The sequence below is a fragment of the Phacochoerus africanus genome, chromosome 14 (genome assembly GCF_016906955.1).
Source record: "Phacochoerus africanus isolate WHEZ1 chromosome 14, ROS_Pafr_v1, whole genome shotgun sequence".
Lineage (NCBI taxonomy): Eukaryota > Metazoa > Chordata > Mammalia > Artiodactyla > Suidae > Phacochoerus > Phacochoerus africanus.
This window is the reverse complement of record NC_062557.1, coordinates 37063805-37084239: the sequence shown is the minus strand read 5'-3', so window position 1 is coordinate 37084239 and position 20435 is coordinate 37063805. Positions and strand designations below refer to the sequence as shown.

The window sequence follows — 20435 nt, the reverse complement described above, 5'->3', positions numbered from 1 at the left end:
TACATTTTTTTTTCTATTGTACGGCACGGTGACCCAGTTACACATACATGTATACATTCTTTTTTCTCCCATTATCACGCTCCATCATAAGTGACTAGACATAGCTCCCAGTGCTACACAGCAGGATCTCATTGCTATGGACCTTATTTTGAAAGTTAATGACTGTCATGTCACTGTACAAAGTACAGATTTGATGACGGTTCAATCTGGGTTTTAGTGTCTTGTCCACCATAAGTACCCCAACAGTAGTCATAAGTTTTTTGGTGAGAAATATCATTAAGTCTTCCTGTAATATGAGCCTTTGACTGTGAAATATATACTACTCTGTTTTTCCCCTCTTTCTGGAGTTTTTTCCTAGTTCTCTTATATTAACTTTTCCCTTTATCTGTGGTTCGCTTTGGTACATTACTTCCCACTTTCTGTGTGCTCCAGTTATTTTAGTTTTATTCCTTTTCATTGGTATAAGAGCATGAAATAATAGGCTCAAGGGCAAATGGGGAGGCTATACAATCAAAGACTTTAAACCTGAAAGGCATTCCTTTGATAAAGGGATAGCTCCATGTTCAAGTGGGACCATCTCCATTAGCATTAATGGAGTAAGTACATCAGCTGAGGCATCTCAGAGGTTAATCAGGCTTCCTGGCCAGCTTTGGACATCAATACACTGTGGCGCCTGGTTTTGTTGGTTCGTCAGAGGCTTTCTTGACAACACTCTAACAGACTTTGTGTAAGTCATTTCTTGTGAATTATTGAAACAAATGTTTGGCTGCTAATTGAGGAACACTAATGTGTTTTATAATCACTGCAGTTTGAGTTTTTAGTGCTAAACAAAACAGTTGCAATTGATTTGTGGCTTTTTCTTGGTTTCAGTCAGCTGTAAGTTATATCATTTTGCTTGAATTCAGCAAATGGCTTTGCTGGTCATTTTATTCAAGTATTTATTAGGATACATTATTACGGACTTCACTTTTCCTTTTTTTCCCCTCCCAGTATTCATGTGTTTTCTGAATTCATGAAGTGTGAGATCACAAGTAGTAACAGGAATAGATTACAAGGCAATATTGGATAGCACTTAAAATTAAGCTTTGGAGATAGTTCTAGAATTGAATTCTGGCTTTGTCATTGGCCAGCTGTTTGACCTGCCATCTTACTTAATTTCTGTAGCCTCAATTTTCTCTCCTACAAACCTGAGGGAGATGTTTGAGGAAATTTATACTTTTTTTTTTCTTACCTGTGTCCATGACATGCAGAAATTCCCCAGGCCAGGAATGGAACACATGTGCAATATTTATATTATAGATGTAACTTGGGAGCAGAGTGTTTTCCACATGCAGATTCCACCAGTGTCTCAGTCTCTTTCATGCTAACAAGTAAACTTAAAAGTAGATTTATACAGAGTTCCTGTCATGGCTCAGTAGAAACCTGACTAGTATCCATGAGGACACAGGTTTGATCCCTAGCCTTTCTCAGTGGGTTAAAGATCTGGCATTGTCACGAGCTGTGGTGTAGGTCAAGGATGCGGCTTGGATCTAGTGTTGCTGTGGCTGTGGTGTAGGCCATCGGCTGCAGCTTTGATTAGACTCCTAGCCTGGGAACCTCCATATCCTGTGGGTGTGGCCTTTAAAAAAAAAAAAGTAGATTTAGAGGAGTTCCTTCCGTGGTCCAGTGGGTTAAGAATCCATTTAGTGCTTGGGTTGCTGTGGAGGCACAGGTTTGATCCATGGCCCTGCACAGTTGGTTAAATCCCCAGCCCAGTGTTGGTCATAGGTGCAGCTCAGATTCAGTCCCTGGCCTGGGAACTTGCATATTCTGGAGTTGTGGCCATTAAAAAAAAAAAGAGAGAGAGATTTATGCTATTAAAAAACTAGAACATCGCATAGTTTCTATTTCTTACTATGTCACATGTTTTAAGTTTTGTGCATTGAGGAAGGGGGAAGAAGTAAATATTTTTAATTACCTTCATGTGAAACAAAGCTCTTTATTCTCACCATGTTGTCTTTGAGAACTTTTTTATTTAAAAAAATTTTTTATTGCTTTTTAAGGTTGCACCAGCAGCATGTGGAGGTTCCCAGGCTAGGGGTTGAATTGGAGCTGCAGCTGCCAGCCTACACCACAACCACAGCCACATCAGATTTGAACCATGTCTGCAACCTACACCACAGCTCACGGCAACACTGGATCCTTAACCCACTGAGCGAGGCCAGGGATCGAACCTGCAACCTCATGATTCCTACTCAGATTTGTTTCAGCTGTGCCATGATGGTAACTCCAAGAACTATTTTTTTCATATTGCTTTTTAGGGCTGCATGCACAGCATATGGAGATTTCCAGGCTAGGGGTTGAATTGGAGCTGTAGCTGCGGGCCTACACCACAGCCACAGCCATGCCAGATCCAAGCCATGTCTTTGACCTATACCACAGCTCACGGCAATACTAAGATGCTTAACGCACCGAGGACCCTTAACCCACTGAGCGAGGCCAGGGATCATTTCGAACCTGCATCCTCATGATACTTGTTGGGTTCGTTAACTGCTGAACCATGATGGGAACTGCAGAGAACTCTACGGATGCCATCACTCAAACTGATACTAGTTTTCTAACTAAGAAATATTTAAATTTGTATAAAAGACTAGAGTTCTCCTGTGGTGTAGCGAGTTAAGGATCTGGGGTTGTCACTGCAGCAGCTTGGGTTCCTGTGTCAGCATGGGTTTGATCCCTGGCTGGAAAGCTTCCACATGGCGCAGTTGTGGGCCAAAAGAAAAAAAGTATCAGACTGAATTTCTGTGTCCGTGCACTGCTACATAAAACCTTATAAGAGAATAAAGATTTGATGTGAATTAACAAAATGCATATTTCTATTTACAATGCAAATACTGATATGAAACTATTCATCTTACCTTTCGTTGTGTAGACATTGAAAACTGGCCTGACCATGGTTGGGAAAGTGGTGACTCAGCTGACAGGCACCCTGCCTTCCGGTGTGACAGAAGATGATGTTGCCATTCACAGTAATTCAAGGAGGAGTCCCCTGGTCCCAGGCATCATCACAGTAATTGATACGGAAACAGTTGGGGAAGGCCAGGTAAGAACTCATGCCGCCTGTAATGTTCCTTTTGTGCAGAAAATGGACCAACCAACCAGGCATATCATTTGGAATCAAGATCATACAAAATATATTTGGCCTTGGAGACAATGTGGAATTATAGACAATTCAGGTTATTTCAGGTTATATTGGAATTGCAGAACATTATGCTTATTTCAAGAGTTCTTTGGTGGCTCAGTCAAGTTGAGGATCCAGCATTGTCATTGCTGTGGCTCAGGTTCCTGCCTTGGTGCTGCTTTGATTCCTGCCCTGAGAACTTCTGCCTTGGCTGGAAACAAAAAATAGGTTATTTCAGGTTAGAAATTTTTTTTTAAATGATGAGTAATTATTGAACATCATAGGGAATATAGCCAATATTTTGTAATAACTATAAATAGCATGTAGCCATTAAAGTTGATTTGCATTGTTCTGTCAATTACTGCTGTACAGCAAAGCGATCCAGTCATACATCTATACACACTCTCTTTCTCATATTATCTTTCATCATGTTCCATCACAAGTGATGGGACATAGTGCCCTGTGCTATACAGCAGGACCTCTACATCCATTCTAAATGTAACAGTTTGGGAGTTCCCGTTGTAGCACAGATCTGACTAGTATCCATAAGAATTCGGGTTCTATCCCTGGCTTTGCTCAGTGGGTCGGAAATCCAGCATTGGCGTGAGCTATGGTGTGGGTCGCCGATGCAGCTCAGATCCAGCATTGCTGCAGCTGTGGTGCAGGCCGGCAGCCATAGCTCCAATCTGACCCCTAGCCTGGGTGCTTCCATATGCCACAGGTGCAGCCCTAAAAAAGCAAAGGAAAAAAAAAAAAAAACCAACAGTTTGCCTCTCTTAACCCCGAACTATGTGTCCATCCCACTCCCTCTCCCTCAGCAACCACAGATCTGCTTTCCATGTCTGTGAGTCTGTTTCTGTTCTGTAGATGGGTTCACCTGTACCATATTTTATATTCCACACGTAAGTGATACATATGGTATCTGTCTCCTTCTGACTTACTTCACTCAGTATGAGACTCTCTGGTTCCATCCATCTTGCTGCAAATGGCATTATTCTGTTCGTTTTATGGCTGAGTAATATTTCATTGTGTATATGTACCACATCTTAATGTCCATCTATTGATGGACATTTAGGTTGTTTCCATGTCTTGACTATTGTGAATAGTGCTGCAATAAACATAGGGGTGTATGTAGGTTTTTCAATGAAAGTTTTGTCTGAATATATGTCCAGGAGTGGGATTGCTGGATCATATGGTAATTCTATATTTAGTTTTCTGAGGAACCACCCTACTGTTTTCCATAGTGATTGTGAAACTGACAGAACTAACCTGGCCAGAACCCAGATTGGGACTGAAAATCCACGGTTTTAAATTAGGATTACTCACCCTGTGTCTGGACTCACTGAGGTTCAGGTGCTTCTGTGTGCTTCTGTCTCCACACAGAAGGAATTCAGCGAGAGACAAAGTGATAGGCAGGAAACAGATTGATTAGGATCGGACGCTTGTGAGATGCAGGTGGGTAGGCACGGAGGCTCTGCTCGGGAATCCAGTGGGCCACAGTTTTATCACCCAAGGGGCGTGATCGTTGGAAAGGCCCGCCTCTTCCTTTGCGGGAGCAGTAGCTCCTCCTTAGTATCCGGTAAGGTGTGAATGCAGATCCTCTGAAGGGCCGTCTTGGTCTTCCAACGCCTGCCCTGGGTCTGGATCTGAATGCAGGTCTCATCCCACCCCCACCCAATGACCTGAGGTGGTTCTTGCACCTCCACTAGTTAAGCAGGCCTGCCTTTTCTTGAACTTATTAGAGTGGGCTCCCAGCATCCCAGGTTTCCCTCTTTTTTTTTTTTTGTCTTTTTGCTATTTCTTTGGGCCGCTTCCGCGGCATATGGAGGTTCCCAGGCTAGAGGTCCAATCGAAGCTGTAGCCACCGGCCTACGCCAGAGCCACAGCAACGCGGGATCCGAGCCACGTCTGCAACCTACACCACAGCTCACGGCAACGCCAGATCGTTAACCCACTGAGCAAGGGCAGGGACCGAACCCGCAACCTTATGGTTCCTAGTCGGATTCGTTAACCACTGCGCCACGACGGGAACTCCAGGTTTCCCTCTTTATCTGTGATCCTCCGCTGGGACTTCTGCAACCACCTCTGACTGCTCTAGCCCTATCAGGTGTACCACCAACAGTGGAGGAGAGTTCCCTTTTCTCCACACCTTTTCCAAAATTTGTTATTTGTAGGCTTACTAATATTGGCCATTATGTCCCATGTGGGGTGGTACCTCATTGTAGTTTTGACTTGTATTTCTCTAATAATTAGTGATGTTGAACATTTTTTCCCCATGCCTGTTGGCCATCTGTATGTCTCCTTGGGGAAATGTCTATTTAGGGCTTCTGCCCATCTTTCAGTTGGGTTTGTTTTTTTTTGCTGTTGATTGAGTTGTATGAGTTGTTTGTATATTTTGGAGATTAGGCAACGGAAGATGAGTTTAATAGTTTGAGGCCATTGCTATATGTGTATAAAACTGATTACTAGAATGAGATAGGAGGAGGGCAACATTTATGAGAAAAATTATTTTAATTTTGTATAGAATTTATGTTTGTTACATAATGCTGTTATTTCTGAACATAATTCTTTGAAATATTAACCCTAATTAGTGCATGTTCTTTTGAAAATAATCTTCTTCCAGTACATATGGTTTTACATCCTAATGAAAGATTACATTTGCCTGGTACTCATATACTGATTCCTACAGTAAGATCAAGTGGCATTTTAAAAAAATATGTGGACTGTGCTGCAGTTAGAAGACAAAAAAACTTTAAAATTCTGAGTATTGTATCTAGTTATTGTAGTTTATTTAAAATCTGAGTAATAGAATTCACTGCCTTTCCCATCTTAATTTGTGGTTCACCAAATATGTTACAGGCTTATATTCTTGTTTAAAACTCTTTTACTGAAGTGCTTGTGAACTTTTCAGTTGATTGTAACAACTTTTTTTTTTTTTAAAGTTGTGTTAATTAGCTCAAGTTGATGGACACATACAGATGTTCTCTTTTTAAATTGGAATTAAATATATAAACCCTTAATGTTTTATGAGTGTTAAAGTAAAAAATATTTTTTGTTTGATTCTTAATTAATTCACTTTCAAGGCCACCCACGTTTACTGGGTAATAACAACCCTCTCAGCATTTTCTAGTTGGGTGAGTGTAAGTCAGTCTGTTAAACGTTTAGCAGTTGTTGACAGACTGATTTGTGGTCATTTAAAAATTGAAAATGTTTAAAAATTGAAAATGTTATCTCATTATTTTTGGTGGAAATAGAGGTATAACTCTAAGTAAAGAACATGTAAGATGAAAAATTTAAAATAATTTACATGAAAAGTATAGCATTAGGTCTTATATTTTCAGTTGTGATTTGTATCTGATTTTTTTTTTTTCTGGTTCTTAACCTTTTATAACTTTACTTTGAAGTTGTCACATTTGGAATGTGGAAATGGACTGTAGCTTGTATGAAAGTTCTTTTTTTTTTTTGTCTTTTGTCTTTTGTCTTTTTTGTTGTTGTTGTTGCTGCTATTTCTTGGGCCGCTCCCACGGCATATGGAGGTTCCCAGGCTAGGGGTTGAATCGGAGCTGTAGCCACCGGCCTACGCCAGAGCCACAGCAACGCGGGATCCGAGCCGCATCTGCAACCTACACCACAGCTCTCGCCGGATCGTCAACCCACTGAGCAAGGGCAGGGACCAAACCCGCAACCCCATGGTTCCTAGTCGGATTCATTAACCACTGCACCACGACGGGAACTCCGAAAGTTCATTATTTAATGATAAGTGATTCTTATTAGAAAATAATCTTAGAAAAAAAAAATCATAGAAATGTTAGCATTTATTTTATTTTATTTACTTTTTTTGTCTTTTGTCTTTTTAGGGCCTCCCCGCAGCATCTGGAGGTTCCTAGGCTAGGGGTCCAGCCTGAGCTACAGCTGCCGGCTAGGCCAGAGCCTCAGCAACGTCAGATCCAAGCTGAGTTCTGCGACCTACACCACAGCTCATGGCAATGCCGGATCCTTAACCCACTGAGCAAGGCCAGGGATTGAACCCCCAACCTCATGGTTCCTAGTTGGATTTGTTTCCACTGCGCCAGGATGGGAACTCCAAAAATGTTAGCTTTTAAAAGTTAAAGTGAGAGTGTTGTTCTAAAATAATTAAAAAAATTTTTTTCCTATTTGTTGTTAGCATAATCTTTCTTCATTCCTACTTGTAACATTTAACTTGACTTAGAAATTCTATTATGACAGGAAGTAAAATGATATTCAATAAACGATAAAACGCTATGTGCATTTTTAAAGAATTATAAATATTTTTTGAAGCAGTAAGAGTTCCTCAGTATAAAACTGTGCTCCTTTTTTTTTTTTTTTTTTTTAAAACATGAATCTGTCTTTTGTCAAGAAGACATTTTTGTCTGTGATAAATAGTTCAGTTGGAGTACAGAACTGTTTTTGGGTTATGCTGGATTGTATTAAAAAGACTGGAGTGGTTAATGTCATGGTTTTATCACTTGCAGTCCTTTCCCACTGATGTTTGACCTTAGTGGTAATGGTTTTTCTTTTCTGTATACATCTTAGGAGCTAAAGCTGATAGGATGATATTATCACTTTTGCTGTTTAAATCTATTGAGCTTTGATAAAGATATTTTCATGTTTATGATGACAGTGTATAAAATTTGATTCACCATCTTTCTGATGCTAAATTGTTTAGTTTGATTTGATGGTGACAGGATCACTGTGTGGTAACTGCATTAAAGGGGAATGGATTTAGTTGACTTTATCCATTTTTGTCTGTGTTACTTTCAAGTTTTATTTAAAAGCATTTCATGGAGTTCCTGTTGTGGCTGAGTGGTAACGAATCCAGCTTGTATCCATGAGGACTCAGGTTTGATCCCTGGCCTGGCTCAGTGGGTTAAGGATCCGGCATTGCTATGAGCTGTGCTGTAGGTTGCAGAATGCGGCTCAGATCTGGCATTGCTGTGGCTGTGGTGTAGGCCGGCAGCTGCAGCTCAGATTCAACCCCTGGCCTGGGAACTTCCATATGCCTCAGGTTCGGCCCTAAAAAAAGGGGGGAAAAAAAAGCCTTTCATGGCTAAGTTAGGCGGTATTATTTGCCTTTACAAATTTATATAATTGAAGTTTGCAAGCTGGCAAAATGTCTAATCAAGGAAAAACATGCCAGAATGACATAAACTTGAGCTATTTCTTGCCCTGAGACCAACTGCAAGTGTTACCTATAATAATTTAATGGTTCCTGAGATATTTTTCTATGTTTTTGTTCATATGATAAAGGCTTATTCACCCTGTATCTGTTCAGGTGATTTGTCAAGTTGTTACTACATATATTTAGGGTTTTAGCCTGTTTAGTTAGGTAGTGGGTAAAAATTACATGTTTTAGGACAACCGTATGAGGATATTATTTATATAATATTTTAGACTAGGTGATGATGCCATGGAGAGAATCCCTACAAAAGTATCTGGTTGTTATATCTGTGAAGCTCATAAAGAGAAGATTCAAAAAATCTTATATGGTGGCATGAGGTTTTGCCATGCACCAAGATTAATGAGCCTTTTTACGGGATGGCTTCTGTATTAGTACCATCTTGTAGAGTACTCAATACTAATTGTGTTGGAAAGAGAAGTATAGCATTATAATACATGAAAGGAAAGAGACTCCTCTAAGATTCAATTAAAATAGAAAAATGGGCACAGAGCAAATATTTCACAGGAAAAATATTTACAAACGGTGTAAAATCCATAGACTTGACTTGTTATAGGAGAAAGACAAAACTAAACCAAACTACCACTTGTCACCTGTCAGCATGAGGAAAATTAAAAAGCTTGCCGTATACGCTCTAGTTTTAACTTTCTTTTTTGGCCACCCCGTGGCATATGGAGTTCCTGGGCTAGGGATAAGATGCAAGCTGCATTTGCGACTTACACCACAGTTGAGGCAGTGCCAGATCCTTTAACCTACTGTGCTGGGCCAGGGATTGAACCTGCATCCTGGCACTGCAGAGAGGCTGCCGATCCCATTGTGCCACAGCAGGAGCTCCCGTTTTAACTTTTAATTTTGAAATAACTGTAGACTCACAGTACGTTGCAGATGTATCGATGTGCTCTTCACCCAGCTTCCTCCAACTTCCCGCAAACAGTGACATTTTACATAGCTGTGGTAAAATGTCAAAACCAGGCTATTGATAATGGCACATTACTGTTTACTAGGCTACAGACTTTATTCAGCTCTCACCATTTGTTTTACCCACAGTTATTTGTGTGTGTATACAGGATATTGAAAGAACTGAATAATAAAAAGATAAATAGGCTTATTTTAAAATGAGCAAAGGATTTGCATAGACTTCATTCCAAAAATGATATACCAATGACTAGTAAGCAGAATGAGAGCCCTTGCACTTCGCTGGTGGAAATGTAAAATAATGCATTTGCTTTGGAAAAGAATTACCATATGATTTGGCAATTTATTTCCTAAAATAATTGCTCTTAGGAGATATATAACCAAGAGAAATGAAAATGTATGTTCATGTAAAAACTTATACCCGAGTGTTCTACAATGTTGTGTTATTTTTAGGTATATAGCAAAGTAATTCAGTTATACATACATCTATCCTTCTCAGATTCTTTCCCCGTATAGGTTATTACAGAATATTGGATAAGAGTCGCTGACATATTAAAAGAGATGGTATTTATGTATTTTTTAACTTAATGAATTTTATTACATTTATGGGTTGTACAATGATCATCACACACATACATATATACAGTGTAATATTATTTAGCAATAAAAAGAAATGAAGTACTGATTCATGCTACAAAATAAATGAACCTTGAAAATATTATGCATAGTGAAAGAAGCCAGTTTCAAAAGAACATATGATGTGTTAACCTATTTATAGGAAATGACCAGAGCAGGCAAGTCTATAGAAAGAGCAAATAGATTATTGATTGCCTAGGACTGGGAGTTTGGAGGGAGTGGTTATGGAATCTCTTTGGGGTGATGGAAATGTTCCAGATGTGTTGTTGTGATGGTTTCACACCTCTGTAACTGTACCATATGTCCAAAAGCAAGCAGTAGATGTAACAAACATGGGTTAACACACTTTCCTGGAGACTGCTCCTATAAAACAAATTCTTTTCTCTTTCTTGTTTTCCTCACCTAACATGTTTGATAGTCGAGTGGAAGGACGGAAAAGACAGATGAGAGCAATAATATATAATGCATGTTTCCCCCCATTTGTGTTAAAATAAACCTAACATAAAAGTTGCCATTTAGCCATTTTTAGGGTTGCAATTCAGTGGCATTAAGTACATTCACAGTGTTGTACAATCATTGCTATTATCCGTGTCCGGAACTTTTCATCATCTATATGCATCAAACAGTAACTTCCCATCCCCCTACCCTCACACCTCCTGGCAACACCATTCTAATTTCTGTCTCCAGTGGATTGTACAGAATTAAAAATACATACAAAGGGTTGGAAAGAGTGTGGAGAGACGAAACCTCATACTTTATTCATGGACATATGAAAGTGTCTTCTTTCGAAAAATTTTTCTATTTCTTAAAAATTTCAGCATTTATTTTTCATATGACCGAGCAAATCCACTTCTAGCTATCTCCCTGAGAGAAATAAAAATACATTCACACAAAAAGATGTGTGTGTAGGTATTCATACCAGCGTTATGGATAATAGAAATCAAGTGTAAATAATCCAAATTGCCAAGAATTGGTTGCTGAACCCACATGTTGTGGGACCTCCATACAGTGGAATACACATAAGCAATACAAAGACATGAATGACACCTGACACAGCATGATTGAACTGAAAGAATTATGTAAGTGAAAGAAATAAAAAAATTTTGAAAATTTTTAGAACAGGGAAAAAATATAAAATATACATTAGGAATTTCCAGGGCTTGGGATTGGTGTTCTACTGTAAAGTCATGACGAAGAAATTTTGGGGGTGTTGGAATTATTTTGAATCTAAAATGTGGTAATAGTTATACAACTGGTGGTGGTTATATAATATATTAGATATAAATATATAAACACTGTATATAAATTTACTAAGCATTATTCACTTATATGTTTAAAATGGGGTGATTTGTATGTATGCGTATAATGATAATTGGGGAATGCTTCCTCCCTATGATTACATAAAGAGAATATAAGTACATTACTTGACAGAATTTTTAAAAATAACTATTTACAGACCCTATATCAACCAAAAGCTAAGAATGAAGTGATAAGCCTGTATTCATGCTGCTCTTATCTCTATCTGCCAGGAGCTTGGTGAGTGTGATAGTTTTATGAGAGCAGATTGGGTCACATAAACAAGCACTTCTCCTTCTTAGAGGTAGAATTACTTGATTTGAAGGTTAAAAAAAGTGTATTAATTAAAAATAGTAAATTTGGTAGGTGATGAGTAGGGATAATATGCAGTTCTGGTAGCCAAGATTGCAGTTCAGTTTGTGGCCAATTTGAAGAACAGAGAGGAAAAACTGATGAAATACAGACAGAGGCTCAGAGACCTTTGGGACAATATCAAGCTTAAGAACACATATGTAATTGGAAGATTGTTTTAGGGAATAATGATGTTTCTCAGTTGATAGTTCACATGACAATAATAGCCCAAAGAAATGGAGAGAAAAATGCAGCTGTCTCAGAGCAAGGAGCTATAATTTATTGCAGTTAAGTCTGGAATTAAGCTGCAATCTTGTTGTTTATGGTGTACCTCATAACCTGAACAACCACTAAGAAATTACTCTGAAAATTAACAGAAGAATTAAAATAGTTAACATTAAAAATAATTGTTTCACACCAAAAAAGAGGATCAGAGGAACAACAAACACCTGAGATGTAAGAATAAATAGAAAATGGCAGGCCAGAATCCAATTGTGTGCATAATTATGTTAACTATAAATTGACTCAAGTTAAAAGACAGTGATTGTCACACCAGGATCACTTTAGATTCAAAGATGTAATTGGTCGAAGTAAAAGGATGAAAGAAATGTACCATGCAAACAATAACCATAATAGAATTGGAGTGGCTGTGTTAATATCAGATAAAAGACTTTTAAGTCTAGTTAACATTTATAGTTTGAGATTTAAATCCTATGCTTTCAATCAATTTTTATCAATTGAGAGAAAAACTGTACAGGAGTTCCCGACCTGGCTCAGCAGTAACAAACCCGACTCGTATCCATGAGGATTTGGATTCAATCCCTGGCCCTGCTCAGTGGGTTAAGGATTGCCCTTAAGCATTGCCATGCGCTGTGGTATAGGTCGCAGACACGGCCTGGATCTGGCATTGCTATGGCTGTGGTCTAGGCTGACAGCTGTAGCTCTAGTTTGATGCCTAGCCTGGGAACTTCCATATGCCACAGCTGAGGCCTTAAAAAAAAAAAAAAGGGAAAAAAAAAAGGAAGAAAAGAAAAACTATACAGAAAATTTATAAAGATTTAGAATACTAACACTGTCAACCAACATGACCTAAAACTACTCCCCCAAACGTACCGACTTCACATTCAAGAACATCTGGACTGTTCTCCCAGATACACCATATGATTGGCCATAAAAGAAATCTGAAGCATGGGAGTCAATGATGGGATGGAATTATGAGATGAAGAGATCTCAGGGAAATTAGAAAATATTTTGATTGCAATGAACATAGAAATAGAACATATTAGTAATTATAATTGCAGCTATAATATTGCATAATGGGAAAATTATAGCTTTAAATGCTTATAGTAGGAAAGAAAAATGGTCCCACATAAATACTCTTAGCTTTTAGCTTTCCCTTAAGTGATTTCAAAAAGAGCAAATTCTAACCAAAGCAAGAAAAAAGAAGTAAATAGTAGAAAGATGAACCAAAGTCAACAAAATAGCAAACAGTGAAATGATGGGGAAACTCTAAAATTGGTTCTTTGAAAAGATGAACGAAATTGATAAATTTATTTTCTTAATTTCTGTTTTAATTTAGTCTTCGTTGTAAATAGAAATGAAACTGATTTTGAGTATTGATTTTATGTCCTGCACCTTTGCTGAATTCATTTATTCTAACTTTTTTTTTTTTTTTTTTTTGCTGTGTGGAATCTATAAAATCTATTACAGAGCTAATTTTACTTTTTTCCAATTTGTGTTTCTCACTCCCCCCACCCACCGCGCCCTATTTTGGTCTGGTTGCTATGGCTAGACCTCATAGTACTATGTTGCACAGTGGTAGTGAGAGAAGGCATCCTTGCCTTTTGCTGATCCTAGAGGAAAAACTTTCAGTCTTGCTCTATTGTGTATAATGTTATCTTTGACTTCTGCATATGTGACTTTCATTATATAGAGGTAGTTTCCATCTATTCCTAAGTTTTTATCATGAAAGTGGTTGAATTTTGTCAAATGCTTTTTATGCATTGATTGAGATGATCACGTGGTTTTTGTTCTTCAGTTTGTTAATGTGGTGTATTAGATTAATTGGTTTTTGTATGTTGAACCATCCTTACATTCCAAGTATAAATCTCACGTTTCTTGGTGTATGATCCTTTTAATGTATTTAATTTGGTTTGTTGTTTTCTTTTGGATTTTTGTGTCTTATTCATCAGTGATATTAATTTGTAGTTTTCTTTTTGTCTTTCTCTTGTTTTGGTATCAAAGCAATGAGGGTCTCATAGAAATATCATATAACCCTTTTTCTTTCTGTGACATCAGTTTTAGTGGCTCCTCTTTCATTTCCAATTTTAGCTATTTGAATTTTTTGCCCTTTTTTTTGGTCGTTAATTTGTTACACTAACAAGGGTCTGTCAGGTTTGTTGACTTTTTCTTTTTAAGAAAAAAACTCTTAGGTGTAAACTTAACCGGGAAAGTAAGACACGCACACTAAAAACTATAATATGTTATTAAAAGTAGTCAAAGAAATTACTTATGGAAAGACATCTCATGCTTATGAGTTTTAAGACTTACTTAATGTTTTAAAATACCTATAGCACTCAAAGTGATATTAAATGCAATCTCTAGCAAAATCTCTACAGTGCTTTTTGGCAGTAATAGGAAAAAACCATCCTAAAATTCTTATGAAATATGAAGGTACCCTGAGAAGCCAACACAGTCCTGGGGGAGGGGGGAACCCCACTGCCTCATTTCAAGTCATTTTGCAAAGCAATGGTAATTACAATGATGTGATAGTGGCATAAAGACAGACCGGTGGACCAGAACAGAGAGTGCAAAAATAAACCCATGCATGTACTTCCAAAAGATTTTTGATAGTGTTGAAAAAAGCTGCACAGTGGGGCAAGGGCAGTCTCTTCAACAAATAGGCTTGAGAAAACTGGATAAGTATATGCAAAAGAAGGAAGTCAGGCCCTTACCTTATACCACAAACAAAAATGATGATAGCTCAGATAGATTATAAACCCAACCATAAGGCCAGAAACTGTTAAACTGCTAGAAGACTTAAGGGAACATGTTTAGGATTTGAATCGTGCGATGATTTCTTGTGCTATATACACAAATGACAAAATAAAAACTAGGCAAATGGAACTACGTCCAACTTTAAAACTTCTATACCTAAAAGGAAACAATCAACTGAGTGAAAAGGCAACTTATGGAGTAGGAGAAAATAATTATAAATCATATTACCTGGCAAAAAGTTAATATATAGTATAAATAAGGAGTTTCTACCACTCAACAATAAAATACCCAATGAACAAATGGCGTAGGACTTGAATGGACATTTCTCCAAAAATGTAGAGATGTCCAATAAGCACATGAAAAGATGCTCAGCATCACTAATCATTAGCAAATCAAAACCGCACTGACTCAAGACCTCCTACCTATCAGGATGACTGACCATCATCAAAAGAACAGAAAATAAGAGTGTTGTCAAAGATGGGCAGAAATTGAAACCCTTGTAAACTTTTGATGGGAATGTAAAAATGATGCAGCCATTATGGAAATCAGTATGAAAGTTCCTCAAAAAATTAAAAATAGAATTACTCTGTAATCCCACTTCTTCATTTATATGCAGAATAATTCAAAGCTGTATCTGGAAGAGATATTTACACACCCATGTTCTCTGCAGCATTATTCACAGTAGCCAGGAGGTGGAAGCAGTCCAAATGTCTATCACCAGATGAATGGACAAAGAGAAATGTGGTGAATACATATGGTGTAATAATATCACACGGCCTTAAAAAAGGATACCTTTCACATGTAATAGTATGGAAGAACGTTGAAGACATCGTGCTCAGGGAAATAAACCACTCAGAAAAGAACAAATACTAAATTCTTCCTTTTATTTTGCATATCTGAAGTAGTCCATCTAAAAACCAGAAATTAAAGACCACAACTGTTGTACTTTATTTATTTATTTATTTTTCGCTTCCATGGCATATGGAAGCTCCCAGGTTCGGGGTCAAATCAGAGCCCTGCCAGCCTATGCCACAGCCACAGCAACACAGGATCTGAGTTGTGTCTGTGACCTACACCACAGCTCAAGGCCATGCCGGATCCTTGGCCCATTGAAGGGCAAGGATCAAACCTGCCTCCTCATGGATGCTAGTTGGGTTTGTTTCCACTGTGCCACAGTGGGAACTCTGTGAGCAAGGATTTTTCAGCAGGCCATACCTAACACAATAAGAACTTCTGTTCCTCTTTTTAGATAAAGCTCTGTATACCTGATTTTATGCTTTTTGATTTTTTTCTGAAACTATGCTTCAGGATAGTCTCTGTCATTTACAGTCAAGTCAAACCAACTGTTTTTAGAGACTATACGATTGCTCTGCTGAGGGAATGTTGTATTTTCCCCCTATTTCAGACATGACATTCTCACCGTATGTTACGAGGAATAATCTCAAATGTAGCAGAAGCATGTTATTTGGTCAGGGGTGTAGTGGTGTAGCTGTGTATATACCTTCAAGCTCAGTGGTTAACTTCCATTTGCCTTCTTTCTTTTTGTAAAGGTGCTTGTGAGTGAGGATTCTGACAGTGATGGCATCGTGGCTCACTTCCCTGCTCATGAAAAACCAGTGTGCTGTATGGCTTTTAATACAAGTGGTATGTCCTTTTTTTTTTTTTTTTTCCATTTATATTATGGGCTATACAACTAATTATTTGGAAAGGGAAGAGAGGAATTGTATGTGTTAGTGTATATTAGAAAATAAGTAGTTTTCAGTAAGTGGTTATTGAATGAATTTATCATAAAAATTGAAACTGTCCAAAGATTAGTTTTACTCTGAATAAAGTTGTGATTGAATACTAGCAGTAGATAATAGGTAAACAGTGCTGTTGAATTGCATTCATCTCTGTAGTGTCAATAAGACAAAGACTTCAATATTCCAAACTACGTGTGTATGTGAATAGCATTTTTTCTTTTTTTTTTGTCTTTCCAGGGTCACACCCGCGGCACATGGAGGTTCCCAGGCTAAGGGTTGTATCAGAGCTGCAGCCGCTGGCCTACACCACAGCCACAGCAACACCAGATCTGAGTGTGTCTGCAACCTATGCCACAGCCCATGCCAATGCCAGATCCTTAACCCACTAAGTGATGGAAAATGCGTACTCATGGATACTAGGCAGGATTGTTACCACTGAGCCACCTTGGGAACTCCTAAATAGCATTTTTTCTGTAACTTCAAGATTCTTTTTGAGTGACCTATGTACTGTCATCTCGATTAAACAGGTTATTCACATTTTAGTACAATGTGTATATGTGTATTTCGCTAAACTATTTGAATATGTGATGACAATTTCACTCACTACAAGTTAAGCATGCATTTTCTAAGAATAAGGACTTTCTTGTACTTAACCAAATATTTTTAGAAAATTAACACATTATATTATCTATTACCCAAGCCATAATTTAAAATTTCCCATCTGAATCACTTTGCTGTATACCTGAAACTAACACAACATTGTAAATCAACTCTAATATAAAAATTAGGGAGTTCCCTGGTGGTCTGGTGATTAGGACTCCAAGCATTCCAGGTCCAAACTGGTCTTTGAACTGGGATCCAACATTAAGCCAGTGTGCACTGTGGCCAAAAGTAAATAAATGAAATAAAATGAAAATTAAATAAAAAAATTTCCCAGTTGTCTCAAAAATAGGTTCTGTACCTGCTTGGAGTCAAGGCCTAATTATTTACTCCTTAGATTTTGTTAAGTCTCTTTAGTTTCTTTTAATCCAATTTATAGCTTTCACCTTTAACCCCCTAAATTGCAGTGTCCAGACCATTTATCTTATCCATATTCTGCATTTGTCACATATTTCTTTTCATTATAATAATGTTTACTTCATTCCCTGAAGAGGCTTTTAAATACATTCAGGCTAAGGATTTTTAAAAAACTTCCTAAGTATTAACTGTCTACATCATTTTATTCTGGCCGGAGACACATTATATGAGGCTGTCTTGCAATTTATGATACTATGTTTGATCACATGAATAAGTTAGTGACCCATCAAACATCTGTGTTTTGGAGATAGGTTGTTTTATAGAGATTAGCAAGTAATCTGTAAAGTGTTATTTTCACCTCAATTCCTGAAAGAACTTTTTACAAAGTAAATTTGTAGAAGGCTGTAGGATGGTGGTTTTTCTGATTCTTTCACATTTTCAGCATTGATTAATGCTGTTGTATTTAAAAAAAGAGTTTTCTCTCATCAACCAGAAATGAACCACTTTTCCTGTATGTAAAAGACCTGGTTAATGTGTAATACTTTCTCTTTACTCACTTTCATAATTAGGAATTAGTTTAATACTTCCATTGGTGGAATTCCATTCCCTTGGACTCATCTTTAAAATCCTTTTTTTAAAATCTTTTCTTTATTACCCCAATACATTATTTTTTTCCTATAGCATCGTGACCTAAAATACTTTGTTTACAAATACATAAAATTGCTCTTTTGCTTTCAGAGCTGAAATAGTCTTCATAAGTTTGCAGTATTTTCCTTCTTAGATGACTCTGAAGAAACTGCCATTTTTATTTTATTCTGCAGAAATGATTCTGTTAGTTAAAATTGATGTAAGACACATTTTCTCCCCTTCTTTTCATCTTTTCAGATAAAGAATGATGGTGAGAAGATAAAGTATTTTGAACAAGCTTCCTGTTATCATAGTCATTTTTGATAGAGAGGAGGATTTTGTAGGGATTGTTGATAAGTAGAATTGATTTAATTAATGAAGACAAAGATTTACTGAAATGCTCTTAATGTTGTGGGAATTAAGTTAAATTTGAAGAAACAGTCTGGAAGTTATGTCACTTACAGCACTCCACTTGGAGTAACCAATATGACTCATTTTGATAGTCCATCTGTTATGTCAACTCTCCTCTGTATTAATGTATATTTCATATTGCCATAGAGTGCTTCAGACTTTTGAAGCTGTATTTTTTCCTGTGTATGAATTTCCATTGTAATAAGAACATCTTATATAACATAAAATGTTGTAGTTTCCTCTGTCATTGTGGAGCAGTTCGTTCTAGAAAAAAAGTACATTTCTGTGATTTCATAATTTTTTTTTTTTTGTCTTTTTCTAGGACTGCACCCTTGGCATATGGAGGTTCCCAGGCTAGGGGTCCAATCGGAGCTGTAGCCGCCGGCCTACACCACAACGCGGGATCTGAGCCACCTGTGACCTACACCACAGTTCACGGCAACGCCGGATCCTTAACCCACTGAGTGAGGCCAGGGATCAAACCCGAAACCTCTTGGTTCCTAGTTGGATTCCTTTCCTCTGTGCTACAACAGGAACTCCAATTTCATAATTTTGGTACACATTTTCCATTTGATTTCCGTTGCAACTCCCCAATTTGTTTTAATGAGAAGGTTGACATTTTTTTTTTTTCCTTTTTGGCTGCCCTGGATTAGGGATCAGATCCAAGCTGCAGTTGTGACCTAAACCACAGCTGTGGCAATGCTGAATCCTTAACACACTGTGCCGGGCCAGGGATTGAACCTGCATCCCAGTGCTCCCGAGATGCCGCCACCAATCCCATTCCACAGCGGGAACTCCTGATATTTTTTATACTTAAAATTTTTTCAAATTTCATTTATTTTTATTGAAGTATAGTTGATTTACAGTATTTCAGGTGTACAGCAAAGTGATTCAGTTACAATTACACACACAGATATATATAGTTTTTCAGACTTTTTCCAGTGTAGGTTATTACAGGGTAATGAATATAGTTCCCTGTGCTATACAGTAGGTCCTGTACTTGCATACTTTTTGTGTGTTCCCAGCACATTAATTGTAAAACTGTGATGTAATTTATCTTGCAGTAATAATTTCTTTAAATATTTGTTTCCCTTGCTAACCTCTCTGTCCCAGTTGACAGTAGGTTTCACTCATGGTGTTGTACATTTGATCAGTTTTGGCAAATGTATGATGACATGGAGCCGTCTGTACAGAGTTGTTTCACTGCTGTAAAAATCCTCTTTGCTCTGCCTGTCCATCATTGATCTTTCTACTGTTTCCATGGTCTCAGAATGTCAAAGAGTTGGAAAAATGTAGCATGTGGCTGTTTCACATTGGCTTCTTTCACTTACTAATATGCATTTAAGGCTCCTCTGTGTCTTTTCTTGATTGCTCATTTCTTTTTTAGCATTGAATAATATTCTGTTGTTTGGACGTATCATAGTTTATTTGCCGTCTGTATATTTTATATGTTGAGCTGTCTGTTCATGTATCTTTTATCCACTTTTAAAATGGGGCCTTTTTTGTCTTTTTTTTTTTTTTTGTCTTTTTAGGGCCACACCTAAGGCATCTGAAAGTTCTGGGGCTAGGGGTCAAACCAGAGCTGCAGCTGCTGATCTACATCAGAGCCACAACAAAGCCAGATCTGAGCCATGTCTGTGACCACAGCTCACAGCAACATCAGATCCTTAACCCATTGAGCCAGGCCAGGGATTGAACCCTTGTCCTCATGGGTACTAGTTGGGTTCGTTAACCACTGAGCCACAATGGGAACTTTTGATCGTTGAGTTTTAAGAGTTCTTTGTGTATTTTGGAAAACAGTCCTGTATCAGGTATGAATCTGGTAAATGTTTCCTCCCAACCTATGGTTTGTCTTCTCATTCTCTTGAAAGAGTTTTTGAAGATCAGGTTAGTTAATTTTTATGATGTCCAACTTACCCAGTTACTTCTTTCACAGATCTTTTCTTTTGTGTGTATATAACATTTTAATACATGTAAGTTGACAGTTTATTGTACTGTCATGTTCTTAATTCAGTCTCACACCAAATCTTGGAATTTCTTGGAGGGAAGATAATTTTAAGAGAACTATGTTATGAGTTTTAGGATG

At 37.7% G+C, this 20435-nt stretch overlaps 1 protein-coding gene across 11 annotated transcripts in view; it reads left to right on the top strand.

Annotated features, from left to right (window-relative positions):
* The window catches only part of BCAS3 (BCAS3 microtubule associated cell migration factor), a 580473-nt gene that overhangs the window by 146100 nt on the left and 413938 nt on the right, over positions 1 to 20435 (top strand). For all 11 annotated transcript variants that reach the window (XM_047759073.1, XM_047759067.1, XM_047759070.1 and 8 more), the window contains exons 12-13: positions 2912 to 3082; positions 16103 to 16196. In XM_047759073.1, coding sequence (XP_047615029.1) covers positions 2912 to 3082; positions 16103 to 16196 — 265 coding nt within the window. The remainder of the gene's footprint in view (positions 1 to 2911; positions 3083 to 16102; positions 16197 to 20435) is intronic.